The 16,714-nt window shown below is 38.6% G+C and overlaps 1 protein-coding gene across 2 annotated transcripts in view; it reads right to left on the bottom strand.

Annotated features, from left to right (window-relative positions):
- The window catches only part of LOC108603298 (mun), a 64,990-nt gene that overhangs the window by 36,202 nt on the left and 12,074 nt on the right, over positions 1–16,714 (bottom strand). For both annotated transcript variants that reach the window (XM_017991973.1, XM_017991972.1), the window contains exon 2: positions 16,154–16,653. In XM_017991973.1, coding sequence (XP_017847462.1) covers positions 16,154–16,403 — 250 coding nt within the window. In that variant the 5' untranslated portion in view covers positions 16,404–16,653. The remainder of the gene's footprint in view (positions 1–16,153; positions 16,654–16,714) is intronic.

Here is a 16,714-nt window from a genome sequence, read left to right as displayed (position 1 = left end):
TTTACACAAGTTTATAATTCAACAATTAATTCCACAGCTCAACAATTATATTACAGTTAGCTGCAGAAGTTTTATTGTTAGTGAAAATTAAACATTAAAGCATTAAATATTAAATACGGCTTCGTTCTCTTAGCTTGGCTTTCAATGCAATTGTCACTAAACTTATTAAACTCTGCAATTTGCTCTCACTCTCTCGCTCTCTTTCTTTTTCTATTCATCACTCTAGTTAGCATCTAAGCTTGTGATTAAGCTAATCGATTCTTTGTTTGGCCAATGCATGGCTGTCATCTTGGCAGGATACTCAAATTAACAGCTCTGACTATTTTATTTAGTAATCTTCTTCACACACTTAACTTTCTAAGAGGTTTGCTTTCAGTATTTTCTGTAGATCTTAAAAATTCAGCTTACAGGCTTTGTTCTCAGCTTCCTTAATAATGAATAACAAACACTAACTTAGGTCTGCTTGAATTCTTTCGCTTAATTTGTTTTAAATAATTGTACAATCTTTCATTTATCATTGATTGCGCTCAATCAACATTCAAGCAACTAATAAACAAGCTTAGTAATAGTTTAGTTAGCCTATTCACTTTTTTAAAAAATGGCTAAATTCAAGACTGTCGCTTTTTTCTGCAAGTGCAAGACTAAGTGACTGAAATTGCCTAGAAACAAAACAAGCACCAAGGTCCTATGCCACACTCATGTACGCGCTCGTGTGTGTGTGCGTGTGTGTGAGCCTTTGTGTGCGTGTGTTTGCGTAAAATCCTTTACAAGCCAGGACCACAGAATAACAACAATGTGTGGTATAAGTCAAACTATAGCCAACTCGCTCTCGTTTCGTTACGTTTCGTCTTGCTGTGGCCATTACTCATACGCAACGTGTGAGCGCTGCTGATGATGCGTTGGGCGATTGACCATGTGTCGTGCCAGCGTCATCAAGCTGAATATAGAGACAGCCTTTAACCCAAGCTGACACACTTTGACAAGCACGAGAGCTTAAAGCATAATTCTATTATGAGAAGCAATCACCACAGGGTAAATCATTAATGCTAAGCAAATAATTAAGTAATACCCGCGCCAGCGCAAGCAAACAAACAAACAAAGAGTAGAGGGAAACAGCTACAAGCCAGTGCCAATGAAAAGAGCAAGCTCATGCTGCTTGCCAAGCATTTTTGAAAACCACTCGCTTCGCCTTTTTTTGTGTTCGTACTCAATAAACGACGGCGACGACGGCGAGGACGACATCGAAGCTGAAATGCCAATAAAAACGGCAATTGATAAGCGCAGGCTCGCCAAATAAGCAAACAATCAAGTGAACTGCGAACGGCAGAGTCCGGAAACCGAAACCAGGCAAAGAGCTTGGGCTGGGCGGGGGGAGGCAAACAAACAAACAATCAAACGATAAATGGATGCCAAGTGGCAAAGTAGCGAAGGCAAGAAGGGAAGGCCCAAAGCATTTCAACCTCAATTTGGTAAATTCTATTACGATAATAAGAGCGGCGGGGAACCAACGCTGCCACCAATTGCTAGCGATGCGATGCGGGGGCGCAGTAAATGGCCGGAAAATGCTTTATGTGCTGCCAACAACAACAGCAACAATAACAACAACGGGCAGCAAGCTGTTAAAAGCAAAACAAAGCATCAGCAGTCGACACTTCGAATGTGCAGAGAACAAATGAGCAAGATCCAATTTCAATTCGATTGTTATCCAATTTCTCTAGCAAATAAGTGAAAATGTTTTCATACTCATGCCTGCCCCAGGCATAAACTTCGCTTTGCTCTTTGTGTGTGTGTGTGTGTGTGTGTTTGTTAATCGTGCCAATAATTTTGTCTCACAGACTGTTATGAGCGTTTGAGTGTAAATAACTTAGAAACGAGTAAATATTAGCAGCAAATCGAATAAATAACTCAAACTGTAGTCAACGTTCAAAGGATTGTGAGCTAAGCTGCTTTAGCTGCCCCTCCCTCTCTCTCTTTCTCTCCTTTGAGATAATTGATGGTATCAGAGCTTGCAACATTTTGGTTTTATTTGTTGCGAGCTGCTTAGCTTAGTGCGTAAGCGTCTTTTGATTTTAAGCCCGATTAGTAGCATTAAAGCAGCGCTTATCGAAGCAGAAAAGTCAGCGACAATAAACAGGCAGCCAGGCAGAGCTATAAAGCTTTACCCCAACCGAGACGGAAAACATAAAATGCAAATCTGCGATTTGGTTTGTTAAACATTTGCTTAACCACAAAAATGAAAGCGAGCGAAAACAAAAAAAAACAGAGACTAGTAGCTCAAGCTGAGAAGTCTCAGTAGCTGTTGTCACACAAGGGGAGTGACACACTCATGACAGCAGCAACACTGAAAAGGCTACAACAAAAACAAAAAGAGCGTAAAGCGCTTGGCAAGGGAATATGCCAGATTATGAGACAAGGGCAACATATGCCAAGCAGCAAGTATCTACATAAAGAGTGCGGAACCGTGTGAAAGGAGAACTCAAAAGCTGGCCGGCAAAAAGCATAAGTTGGGCTAGAGCACGAAAGAGAGAGAACGAGAGAGAGAGTTTGGGGGTACTTTGGGTTGCGCAAATGAAGGCAAATTACGTTAAATAGAAAAGAAAACTTTTCCACTTTTTAACTTTAGCGGCGCAAGCGACAACGTAGCGCGGTTGTTGAACATTTTACAAACAATTTAAGCATCGCATTAAATTATTGTTACGCTTGCAGCTTAAAGTTTAAGTCAAGACAGCAGCAGCCCCAACAATTGTAGCTGCTCGTCCAGCAGTTTAGCATTCGCCTGCTGCTGCCTCTGCTGCTGCATGTGACTTTGACTTTTATGGCCAGCACCAGAACTCAGAGCTGCTGCCATTCGCTGTGAAGAGCCGCACAAGGCAAAAGGCGCAACGAGGCACGGGACGCGATAAGAGTGAAAAATGGTAAATTAAGCTAAAGAAAAGCAGCAGCTTCTTATAAAATAAAGCTGGAGCTGCCTGTTGTTGTTGCTGTTCTTATTGTTGTTGTTGTGGCGCGCGTCAGACTAAATTAGAGCAAGAACTTAATTTGCCTTTTGGCTGCGCCCAAAAGTCGGCAACGCAATCGCGTACACCAGCGAATGCGGCGAAAGAAAGCGAAATCAAAAGAGAAAACGGCGAAAAATAACAATTATGTTTTAAGGCAATTGTATTGCTTTGTTTTTTTTCACCCACCATACCGCACTACACCTCCTACCCCCCACCCAGTTGGTTGCTTGCTTACATTTATAGCCTGTGTTACCGCTTTGGCTTTGATTGTTGTTGTTGCTGTTGTTGTTGCTGTTGTTGTTGCTTGGGTTTTGGGTTTGTTTTTTGGCTTTTTTGCTTACACTTGTAATGGAGAATGAAATAAGGTTAATTAGAGTAATGGCCACTTTGCCAGCCGCTCACACAGCTCAGCTCGTCAGTCAGTCTGGCAGTCTGGCAGTCTGTCAAGACATTTCAATTTCAACACCAAGTTGCTGCTTATGGCATGCAAAGCAGCTTACAAAGCAGCCGACGCCTGATTGTTGTTGGTGCAGCAACACCACAAGAAATTTAAGTAGTTCAGTTATTTATGAGCCACAACTTTGTGCCAACTCACAGCGCTGAAACTTATGCTACGCTTTTTGCAAATAGCCAAAGCACTTGAACCCATTTACCCTCTAACTAACTAGCACTGGTCCAGGTCCAGTTTGAAGTCCAGCGCCAGTTTGGCCTGCAGCTGACACGTGCGTGTTGCTGATACGGCAGACAGGACCTCTCGATGTTAAATGACTTTTAATTGGTCTTAGTATGCGAGTTAGTGTTAGTGCTTGTCATCAATGTGTAAGCTTGTTGTGCAATAGTTTTGCCTCTGAAAAAGTTTGTGCGCAATAAGTTTTTTGTTTCTAGCCATTACATGTGTAACCACAATATAGACCCACACACACACACGCACACACACACATAGAATTGGAACATATGTATGGCACGCCCAGTCAGTTGAGCAAACTTTCCATACAATAATAATCACTTTGTGAAAGTTTGGCTTAAGCCGTCATAGCTACCAATTCGGTGACACCAAAACTTTAGCTACAGCCAAAACTTTTTGCTTTTGGCTATCTCGCTCGACCAGCAGCAGAGCAGAGCAGAGCAGCGCAGACAACTTGCCGCAGTTAACAACAGATCAAGCCCTAGACCAATTAATATGTCGCAAACTTTGCACAGATTTGTTGCCTCGTATGTGGCCGGCCAGCCAGCCCAACAACCAACCAACCATGCGTATACGCAATTTACATATGTATATGGGTTCGGCATGGAAATGGAATTGTCACACCGCATAAATGCTTGCATTAATGATTAAAATATGCATACATGTTTATTTTTTGCTGCATAAAACAAATTTACACATTGCGTAAACTGTTTTTCTTTTTTTTTTTGTTGTTTTTGCAACACATTAAAAAATGCATATTTGAATTTGATGTGCAAATTTAAATTAAATTTTTGACTCCACTATGCCATGAGTTTGCGACACGAAACTCATGTTAAGGTTAATGAAAAAAAGCAGCAACAATATTGTTACATATTTCATGCCAGGGCGGAAGTCTGTCAAAAAAGGGTTGCCGACTACTCGTATACGCAACGCCAGCGCCCAGCGTCATGTGTATGATGTGTGCAGACTTTTAGGTCTAACAAAAAAACAGCAACACGCAATTTGTTGCCTTTGACTCTTTCAATTCAAACAGTTTACCAATTTTTTTCCCTTGCCTTTGCCTTTCGTCAGTTTTACGCTGACGCATATAGAGGCGATAACGCTCATTACAAACACAAAACTCTCTCTCTGTGTGTGTATTAAATAAGCTGCTATTACGAAACGCACTCAATCAGAAATGAGCACACACACACACACGGACATTAGCACATGTCGATAGCCAAACGTGTGGCATGGCATGTGACGAAGCGAAATGAAATGAAACGATACGCTGCACATTTTTACACAAAAGGAAGTTGTTATTTTGGTTTCCGGCTTAGTCGAATGGTTGGTACTCAGAAATGAACACGTATACGTAATTTACGTAGCACCCTATCATAATTAATTTTTCAATGCATGCGCTTTGCTTTAAATTCTTAAAATTTATTTGTTTAACGCAATTATGAATATCAAAATATGCTTATTTAACAAACTTAATCTGGCTATTAACAAATAGTGCAAGACATTAATTGCTTACAATTATATTGTTGCAATTTATGAGAAACAATCTAAGAAATATTCTATAAATTAGTTTAAATTATTTTCGATCATCTCACAGCTAGTCACACAATATATTTCAATTACTTGTAGTTGTAATCGTTGTTAATTGATTTCATTTCATAATTTAATTTATTAGTTATATATTTTAGATATTAGTTATATAGTTTAAATTTAATAACTATATTAATAACTAATAAAATAGCTGAGTCTAGAGTCTGATCATTATCAAGGTTGGTAGAAAAGCAGTCCTTTAGTCCTTTTATGTTATAGAAAAAAGTAATTATTTAACTTTTAAATGTTTCGGCTTAATTTAAATGAAAGTTTCTCAAGTGGAGTGAATAGCTAAATACTACTAAGTAATACACACTAAAGTTAAGCATGTCATAGAACAATTTATATGCATTAAATTTACTGTATTATAATAATTTATTGTAACCTGCCAGACATTCAATTTAATGGTTCTCGGTTAAGTTACTAAGATTTTCGCTTTATATTTATAATATTTATCAATCAACAAAAGCGCGCTTTAGCCTCAACACAGCTGATCTCTCTCTCTCTCTCTCTCTCTCTCTCTCTCTCTAAAATGCACAGATGTTTGAATTCAATACCTGCTTAAATTGAAAGCCCGTAATTTTCAAAATCGTAATCAAATTCATCGAAACCACTGAAATTCAATTACGCAGAATTTTAAACAACATTTTCCAGTTTTAATTACTTCAAAAGTGTTGCATAGTGCATCAAATACGTTAAATATAATTCATTCAACTATAATTAATTCACACATAGAGAGTGATTTGCAGCATTTATAAAATGTAATTAGTTTTGCTTTGATGAAAACCAAACTAGAGCAATTGTTGCTTTTAAAGCAGTTTAAGCTTTCAATTTAAGTCATTTGCAATGCGGATTATTGTATAAGCAGATCTTGCTACAGTTTATTGCTGACATGCCATAAGCTTGCTGTGTCGACTTTTATGCCACTTGCCCCAAGTTATTATGCAGTCATTCAATTTGCAGCAGCGTGTTGTTGCTGTTGCTGCTGCTGCTGCTGCTGCTGTTGTTGTTGCAATGCAGTTGAAAATGCTTACATTTCAATGGGCCAATTAATTTGTGAAGCTGGCAGTTTCATTGCTCATGGACAGCAACGGCAACTGCTGCTGCTGCTTTAGAGCAATGATTTCAACATAAACATTAATGTCAATAAGCGCACCGAGCTTATGCATTAATTAATAGAGCATATTAAAGTGACTGCATAACATATGTATGAATAAAATATTAATGGAATGCAGATTAAATGATTAATTGTTATTTGTTGGGCTTGAGTAAATAAATTTGAGCAATTACGTCAGCAACAAATAAATGCATGCAACTCTAACAGAATTTCTAGCTGACTAGACTACGAGCTGCAAGAATTTCAAGCTGCTATAGACTACATAAAAAAAGGAAAAAAATGCTGCGCAAATGTTTTTCAATCTGTCGAGAGGAGACGACAACATGCACACACTGCTGGCTGCGATTCCGCTGAAATATGCAAAGCAGCTGCGCTGATTGCAATGCGCTGCTAACTGAGACAGAAGCCAGGCGGCAGCACAAGCAGCGGCATGCAGCATGCGGAAGCAGCCCAACAAGATGTCAACAAAAATCATCGACTTGCATTGCCCGGAAATGAGGCAGATAGCGTGAAGCAGCAGCAACAACAACAGCAGCAACATTGGCAACTACAACAGCAACAACGAAGCAATTGGAAACTGTCAACTAGCGTAGCGGATTTGCCATTAAATACCAACAAGGAAGTAAAGCTGTGCATTACTTAAAGCAAATGGCATATTTTGGGTTAGTTGTGCTTGTTATAAGGTTTGAATTGTTAAGTTTAAATATTTAATTATATTTAAGAATTTGAGCTGAGCCTAAGATTTCAAATTTAGAGACACTTTTAATAAGAATATCAATGATTTGAATAACAAAGGAAATCAGTTAATTCAAAGTCAGTAGAATAATTAAATTCGAATTCACACCAAGTTCAATTATAAGTTATAGCTTGATATGAGCTTAAGATACTGCATATTTCTAAAGAAAACATTTCCTAATATTAATTTCAATTATATTATTATCAAAAGAATAAGTGTAGTAAGCCAGCTGGCTATAGGCATCACTCAATATGGCCGATCGATCAATTTTGGCTTTTAACATAATCAACTCGCTATTAACAGTCGATCATGTAGAGCTTTTAACATAAAATGTAAAGCAAGAGCTGTAAGCATAGCAGAGCGCTACTCCTTTTAGCATAAAATGTAAAGCAGCATAACATAAGCTGTAAGCATAACAGAGCGCAATTGCTGCTTTTAACACAAAACGTAAAAAACGCTAACATTGCAGTAACTGATTTTTAGTATAATTATTAAATTAAAACAGCTACGAATTTTATTTAATTTATGCTTAAAGCTTTGATGTGACTTTGGGTCACTGCAGTTTTACCAATGGAAGCTCGTTTAATTTATTGGCCACATGAGCAAGTTAAATCCAAAAGTGTTGACGCCTTTTGGTAAGTGTATAAGTGTCGTGGTGCTTAAGCGCATTGTGCTCAGCTTGGTTGTAGCTGCTGTGTCATTACAGGAATCCTTGCAATATACGCTGACGAGAATGCAACACACACACACATACAAAGCACAACATGAGAACAGCAGTAACAACAACAGTAGGAGCAAGAGGCGAACGATTTATATAAAGTTGCGCGCACGAAACACTTCCGCAGGCGAAGAGCTTTCCGCTTCCGGTTGTGTGTGCCACAGCGTGGTAGCTGCTGCTGCTGCTGCTTCTTCTTCTTCTCGCACTGCAACTTTAAATATTAACAGCAAAGTGGCGTGTGTCGCAAGTCGCGACTCGAGTGTTTTTGTTGTTGTGTGTTGTTGGCTGCTTCGATTTTTCTTGCGCTTATCGCTGCCCGACATCGACTGCGTGCAGCCGCGAGAGGCGACCCACACCACACCCAAGTCGAAGCCAGGTAACGAGCCAGAGTGAGTGCGAGCGCCAGGCCAGGCCAGGCGCTGCTGCTCCTGTCAAAGTGTCATTTAGATCGTAATGGTTTGATAATGCGCGCCAGGCAACATTAAAACTCCTGCGTTACAACAGAGCGCCCCTAATATCGATATTTGGCATCGGTGCACATAAGCCACTTATAAGCTGATTGCGCTGCCTGATTGCTGCTTCTAATTCACTAACAAAAATGCGCTGGCAATTAATTGAAATCAATAAGCGAGCGCACACACACACAAGCTTATAACGTATACGCAGTGTAGTCACTCAGCTACAAAAAACAATCAAAACAAGCAACAATTTGTAATTATTTGCAAGCTAAATATTTGAGATTTTTTGCTTAGGGCTCTTGCTCGTTTCAAAACGCGCAAAAATTATCATGTAAAGTAAATTTGTTTAATTTTATGCCCAGCGAGCTTACAGCTGCGGTAAAGCAGCAGACCAAGCAGCACATGTAACAGCAACGGCAACGGCAACGATAACGCAACGGCAACGATAACGCAACGGCAAAGTGACTTTCTAATTAGTTTGGTTTGCTGACAGACCAAGAGGAGCTTGTGCTGCTCGCTGCTCGCTGCTGCTCCAAAGACCACGCACTTGACTCAATTTACGCGAGCTACACATCGAAGTGTGGGCGCCTCGACTTGGTTTGGGATAATATCACAGCAGCAATCATATCACAAGCTACGCTTTTGAATTCCAAGAATATTTTTGGGCACACACACACAGCCACACACACACAAAAATGTACAAATAAAAGCTAAAAAATGTAAGAGGGCCATAAAAATATGTTACAATGCTTCGTTGCGTTATGAAAGAAATTATAAAAGGAAAATTCCCTCTATCTTTTTGCGTTACCTGTGCAGGATACATATGACTGTGTGTGTGTGTGTGAACGCGAAGCCGCAATTTCCGCAATTAAATAAAAACGCAAACTTAAGCCGAAGCGTAGGGAGCGGAGCGGGCGGCTGTGGAGTTGGCTGGCAAAATGAATGTCGAGTGTCGCTGCGGCAAAATATTTGCATACTCGAATGTTGCTGGCTGCGGTTGCTGTCGCACACACACACACATCAACACGCCCACGCAAAGACACGCAATGCGTTAATGTTTTTTGATTTGAACCTCAGCACCTGGCGTCATTGTTGATGTTGTCATGGCATATATACATATGTGTGCATGCGTGTGTGTGTGTGTGTGCTGTAAGTTCATTTGAATTTTACAGACATGCAATGGGGTAGACAAACAAACAGAAAGAGAGAGCAAGAGAGCAACACACGTGTGTTAATAAGTATCAACACCAGTGTTGAGCCTCCAAATAAGCAAAATTCTGACTAAAAATAAGCGAGGCAGCAATTTTCCAGCCAAGCATATGAAATAATACTAGTTTGCATATAATTTTTGATCTCTAAATAGAGAGAATCAGTTATATATATTTGACTTCACAATTGCCTCGTTTAGCAAATTAATCCACGATCATATGAAGAAAGTTACGTTAAGTTAAAATTACGATAATTTATTATTTAAATAGGCTTGTTTTGATATTTAGCAAAGCTAACTTTTATTTAATTACAAACTTCCTTTCGTTAGAAAATAAATTGCATGAAATTTTATGTAAGAATCGAAAAAAACGAAGCTTCTATATTCCTGTGCTTTCAAAATATTTCATTGAAGTTACGCACACATTTATTTCTAAAAGTTTTTTGCATATTGTTTAAACTATGATACTTATTTAAACGTAATTTTTTGATATAAAGCAAGCTTAACTTTTAGTTCATTACAGAAAGTTGATGTAAAAATAAAAACTTCTGTATTCTTTTGCTTATAAAATATTTGTAAATATATTTATCATTGAAATTACGAATACATTTATTATAAGAATATGCTAGATTTCAGGCTATTTGCAAATGTGCTAAATCTAGCTTGAAATAAGCTACTCTGGCAACACTGATCAACAGTCGCTGTGGCTGCCTGCCCTCTATTTGTTTCGTGTATTTTAATAATTCTCATTTTCCTTCGCGCTGTTTCTTTGTCAAATTAACTTTTTGTGCCACTGCCGCCGCCGTCGCTGTTATCAAAATGCCAAATGGTAAAGTGCGTGCGTTTTACTTTACTTAACAAAAATCAAATACGCGTATGAGTTGAAAATAAAACTTTGCTCATTTACTCGCCTCTGCTCGGCGCTGCGCTGTGTGTATCTTTGCATCGTTTGATGCTGTTGCTGAAGCACAATTAAAAGAAGTACAAATTATAAATATCAACAGCACACAAGCAACAGCAACAGCAAGAGCAACAGTAACAGTAATTTTCCAGCCAGCCTAGGCAGGCGCTACGTCTTGTGCTCTGACGCCTCGAAATATGCTTTTAATTTTATATGCATAACAAATTTATGCAAAGTGCCAGATCGCCAGGTGTCTTGCGCATATAACTCTGTGTGTGTGTGTGTGCTGACAGACTCATGAAATTATATAAAGATGCTTACTAGGTCGTTGATATGCCAGCAAGTCTTCTCTATGAGTCTATGCCATTATATGAAAATTGCCTCTACGTGCGGGTTAAGCACAGACAGACAGACAACCAGCCCAGACAGCTGTGGTACTGCTTTATGGCTGGGGACTACTACTGGCTGGCTGGCTGACTGACTGGCTATATGAAAAGTGAATTTTGATAGATGATGTGCGTTGCCATCATATTAATATGCCTAAGCTCTTTAAAATGCCGCTCAGCTGGCGAAAGTTACAGATTTATTTGCATACCCAACACCACCCACTTGGCCCACAAAATACTTTAAAGTGCCACTAATTTGAATTGCGCCGCCTTTTTTCGCTCTCTCTCTCTCTCTCTCTCTCTGTAGTTTGCTCTAACTAAAAGTGTGGCGCTCATCTTGAATAATTAGATGGAATGTGCAGTGAATTAAAGTTTACAGAGCGCAATGCTAACGAGTTTTGAGGTTTACAGGCCAACGCCTAGCTGAAGCGGTAGCTGAAGCTTCAGCTGTGTGCTGATTACATATTTGCCACAGAACAAGACCGCAGAAGCGGCGTCAGTCGCTGCCTCTGCCGTATAAACACCATAAATCCCTCAAAAATTGATGCTAAGCTGCAGAGCTTAATGCATGAGCTGCATGACACACACACACACACACACAGACACAAGCGTTACGCGTAAAGCACTTTTAAACCCGCTTAATGTAGCCAACAGCAGACAATTTCTAGAAGAAAAATCACATTGCGTAACTTTATGTGTCTGTATTTAACCCACAAAGCGGCAACAAAATAAAATAATCAAATACAATGAAAGGCTGGGTGATTGAACTATGCTGACATTTAAATGCCCTCATTTGATAGCAAGCACTTTTTTTTTTAGCTGTCAGTAATTGAAAATCAATTTCTATGACATTTGGACTAGAGTAATATTATAAAGAAAAAGCGAGTTTTATCATAATTTAGTTGTAAGCAAAAACTGCAGTCTAAATATATTTAATTTAAATATAAATAACATAAATATTTATTAAATAAAATTATGAATAATTTGAAAATTTATATATAAATCTATAGATATGTATATGTTAATATACAAGTTAACATAGCTGTGAGAAAATTAAATTATTAAATAAAATGAAGAATGTCGATAGTCAATTTAAAAATATTCTTGAAAGTAAGCACACTAGAATTTATAATATTAGCAATGTAAAAAAATATTTAAGGCAAACTGCTTACAATATGCACCAAAATTCGTTGTAAGTCATAACTTTTCCATGAAAAATAAAAATAGTAAAGCATTAGGAATATTTCCCCAATCCTTGCAACGAATGTTGGCTCAGTTTAACATTCCCAATCTATAAGTTTATCAAATTTAAAAATAAAAAACACAATTTTAAATACTTTTAAATTTAATTTGAAATATTTTATGTAATCTTTTTCTTTTCTCGTCGACTGTTCATAGTTGACATTAAATAAATAAATAAGATTCAAGATTGAAGGACACTTTACTAGAATAAAAGGTTTAAAAAAAAAATAATTATGTACAATTTACAATAGCTGTGGGACAAAAAACAAATAACAACACTATTAAATACATTTATTTAATGTTTTTAATATTGTAAACAATTGAAAGCAACAACCTAACGTTATATCAATTTCAATTGCTGAGCATAAGCTACAATTAGCATTTACTAGTCTACATAGTCTTGATATAATAAATCAAACAATTTATTTAATAGCAATTTAAAAATGGTTAAAGCTAAAACGTTTACTATATTGAATAAACATAAATTGTGGAAAGCATAGAAAATGAAAACTTAAATGCATTGCAAACAATTTGATAGTCTTAAGGCTTAGTGAAATTTAACTTGAACAGCTCTTTGGCTTGCAAAATTGTTGAGCTTTTATTTACTCTGGCAGCAAATGTTACAAATCATGCAACAAAATTGAAATAACTTTATGCGTAAGCAAGAGCAGCGAGAAGTAAATAATACACACAAACATATTTACATATGTCGAAACAAAAAGACACTTAATTAGCAACCTTGACTCACTCACGCTCTGAAGCGTCTAGAGCGTTGCATTAAATTTAAAGCAACCTCAAATGCCGGCTGGGCGGGCTTTTAAAATATATTTCAGTGAAATGGAAATGGAGAAGACGCACCAACTGCTTTTCATAAGAGTCATAGCAGCAGCAGCTTGCTTGCTCCATCGTTAGATGGCAACTTTTTGCCTTTTGCTTCACAGAAATTTTATACAAATAAACACACACACACACACATACAGATACACACAGACACAATTTTAATTTACTTTTTGCGCGCTTCGCTTTGCTCATTTTTTCTCATTTGAAGTGAAATCGAGACAGCTAGAGACCCATAAGCAGCGGTTGCCCCACAATTCACGTGGTGCTGGAGCTCTCAGTGGCTATGGCTATGGCTATGACTGTTGCTTTTTTGTCTTGGCGCTGAATTTTTAATTTGCTGAGGCAAACATTGCAAGCAAGCAAGGCAGGCAGGCAGGCAGCCAATTCGCTTTACCCGTTTGCTCTCTCTCACTTTTACCTGTACAGTTGCTATATATAGTATATGTAGCTACTTTTTGTTGAACATTTGATGAAGGTCGTGTGCACGTGTGATTCAGTAGCTAGTGCCAGCAGTCGAAGGTTAAGAGTAGCAGCAGCAGCAGCTTCTTCAACATGCTGCTGTCTTGGGCTACAAATTGAAATATTACGCCCACATGCGCTTTCTTTAGCTATATATGTGTGTGTGTGTTGCTACAAATGTGTATTAAATTTACATTGCATTGAAATTAATTGCAATTTGAGCTGCAAGTGCTTACAAACGCACAATGCATCACTATTGACACTCGTGTGTGGTAGTGTGTGTGGCCTACACCACGTATACGCAATAACATTAAAGTGGCATACGCGGTGCACGTAAAAATTATGGGCCAAGAGTGTGAATGCTGCAACAGCAGCAGCAGCAGCAAGTGTGGCAAGTGCAGCTGCCGCTGACCCAGTTTGACTTTGGGTTCATAACTAATTCACAAACACAAACAACAGTCTCTATGTGTGTGTGTGTGTGCAGCAGCAGTACATAAAACATTGTTGTTACACGGACCTTCTGGCACCTGTGCGCGTAGTACGGACACGGCTCACAACGTAACGCAGCGCAGCGCAGCGCAGCGCAGCGCGGCGAGTTCAGTTCAGTTCAGCGCTTGTGCTGCGGGTTCGGGTGTTGCAATATAATTAAGCTGGAATAACTTAGAAGCAACGTGTGTGCATATGTATATGTATGTGTGTGTGTGTAAAATTGATGCGCTAGACGCTTGTTGAGTCAACTTTAGTTGAGTCAAATTGATAAAGCACAAGATAAACATTGCTAAAGAAAACTCGAAATTAAACATAACATAAACTGTCCATTGAACAATTTTCTTTCGAGCTACAAAAAAAATAGAAAAAACATGCATAAATGAAATGAGAATTTTATGCTGATTAAAATCAAGCATACAGCACGAACATATGTCATGCATAGTTCAACTTTGACTAGCACTATCACTTGAAGTGGCCACTACACACATATGCGGGGGCGTGGCAGGGACGAGGCATTTCCTTTTGGCTTGGCCACTAAAAGAAAATTTCAATTCAAATGCGAATTCAAGCAACTTGTGTGTACATTTGTGCAAACTCAATCTAAATGCTATAAACTGCAAGACGTTGTCGTCGTCGTCGTCGTCGTCGTCGTCGTCGTCGTCTGACAGCAGCAAGGACCAGCACAGGACATAGCTGGACAGAACTGTATGTGCTGCTTGTAGACTTTGCCATATGTCGATAAAAAAGCAAAAATAAAAGACATACGGAAATTTTTATGTCCCTCAACGTCAACCTCATTGCAAATTGTTATGTAGGTTGCCCTGTCAGTCAATATACGTGTATGTGTGTGTGTGTTTGTGTGTGTCTATCCTTTGTGTTGTTTCTTAGCGGCGTACGAATCGATTTGGTAATGCTTTCAAGCTTGAGAACTGCCCCCAACGTCGTCACATTTAATGACTAATTTTTTTATATTTTGAAATTAATTGCCTGTTGTCTGTCAGTCATGGCCCAATCAATAAGTCAGCTCAATCAGTTAGCTCGTCAATCAATAACACAGCAGGTTGCAAGCAATTTTTGCATTTCACATGCACAATTTTCTATTTTTATAGCTCAGGCACAAAGTCTCTAAGCCTAATCGATATTTATGATTATTTAATAAACTCAATTATCCTTATATATATACACATATATTTATAGACATATGCACAGGTCAATGCAATTGCGTGTGCCGTCTACACAGCTCATTTTATATGCATGTGTGTGTGTGTGTGAGGTTATTGCTCTGGCATTTTGCTTCTTTATTGACCAATTGAGTTGAGGAGGCGAACTCAACTTGCAGCTTGGCATTTTTAATTTCTGTTTAATTTGACATTTAAAAGTGCATGCAATTTTTATGAAAATTTCTATTAACAACGTGCACTTTAAAAAAAATATGCTCTCCATTCAGTTCCATACTATATAAACGTCTGAATTTTTCTTTTTTGCAAAAGTTTTATGCACTTTAGCCAAAACTTTTTACTGTTGCCATTTTCGTATTGGATAAATGTTTGAGTGCTGAGTAAAAATTCATTTAATTGCATTGCAATTCCATTGCTGACTGGTCAGTTATTATTGGTGATTTTGAGCTGAATTTTTAATTAAACATCGGAAAGAAGTGGGAAGTGAAGTGCAACTTAACCGAATGCGTGGCTGGAGGGGCGGGGAGGGGAGCTGGTAACACGAAAAGCTCGTTATGTACTTGAAATTTACAGAAATCGAAGCACACAAAACATTTTCAATTCCAATGCTCCAATGCTAAATAAATGTTGCACACACACACACAGACACAGAGACAGCAAGTGCAACAAACTCAATGGAGTGCAGTGGCAGGTTTATTTACTTTGTCCCCGTGGCCAATTGGGGAACTTGGAGTTGCAACGAGTATTTTCTATTCTTGTTTACGGCACGTAGCAACGCTCGGCAAACATTTAAAACAAGTCAAGTTGCCGTGCTGTGCAGCAAACTGCAGACAGTTAGCCAGACAGTCAGACAGACTGAGAGAGAGAGAGAGAGAATTCCAGCACTGGATGCCACATAATAAAATTCGAAACAAAACCTCAATTCAAAGTGAATATAAATTGTTTTACGGCTGACATTTGCTTTGCATTTCAAATAGGCGAGACACACACACAGTTTGCACTCCAGTGCATGTCAAACTGCATACCACACACACATGCCGTTAGCTGAAAAGGTCAGCGTGTTAATTGGAGCATAAACGTTGGATGCGCTTGTTCTGTTTTTAGCCAGTGAAGTGTTAACTATTGTGATATATTTAGTAGTTGCTTACCTGATCTGCCGATGGTCAGGTTCACATCCGTCTCCAAGGCCGTGGTGGCGGACGATAAGGACTTGTCGGTGGGCAACGCTGGCGGCGGCAACGGCAACGGCCCCACCGTCGATGTGGTGGTCAAGTCGCAACACTCGCGCTCGGGAAACTCACTGCAAAGCGCCAGATGCAGTGCAGCGCCAAAGAGCGTCACCCAAACGCTCAGACAGCAGGAGAGAATTTTTAAATTCTTAATGCGAAAGCGGGTCATGGCGTCAGTTAATATTTTGTATTTAAACTTTAGAGACAAGCACTTGCTTTGCACTTTGTGTTCTAGTCTCGATTGCAGCCCTTTGCGCACTTTTTTTTATAGTTGAATGCGTTTAATGTTTGCAGCATTGTTATCATTATTAATGCAGCTTTTTGCTTTTGACTTTGTGCTGCTTTGTCTTTGTTGTTTCTCAATTTTTATTACAGTTTCCATTACACTTTATGCGCTTAACAGCTTTGACATTTATGCGCTGCATAGTAATGACAAAATTGCAATTTTCGTTTAACACTTTAAGCCTTTTGCTTCAAATT

Source organism: Drosophila busckii, chromosome 3R, assembly GCF_011750605.1.
Source record: "Drosophila busckii strain San Diego stock center, stock number 13000-0081.31 chromosome 3R, ASM1175060v1, whole genome shotgun sequence".
Lineage (NCBI taxonomy): Eukaryota > Metazoa > Arthropoda > Insecta > Diptera > Drosophilidae > Drosophila > Drosophila busckii.
This window is presented reverse-complemented; position numbering and strand designations above follow the sequence as displayed.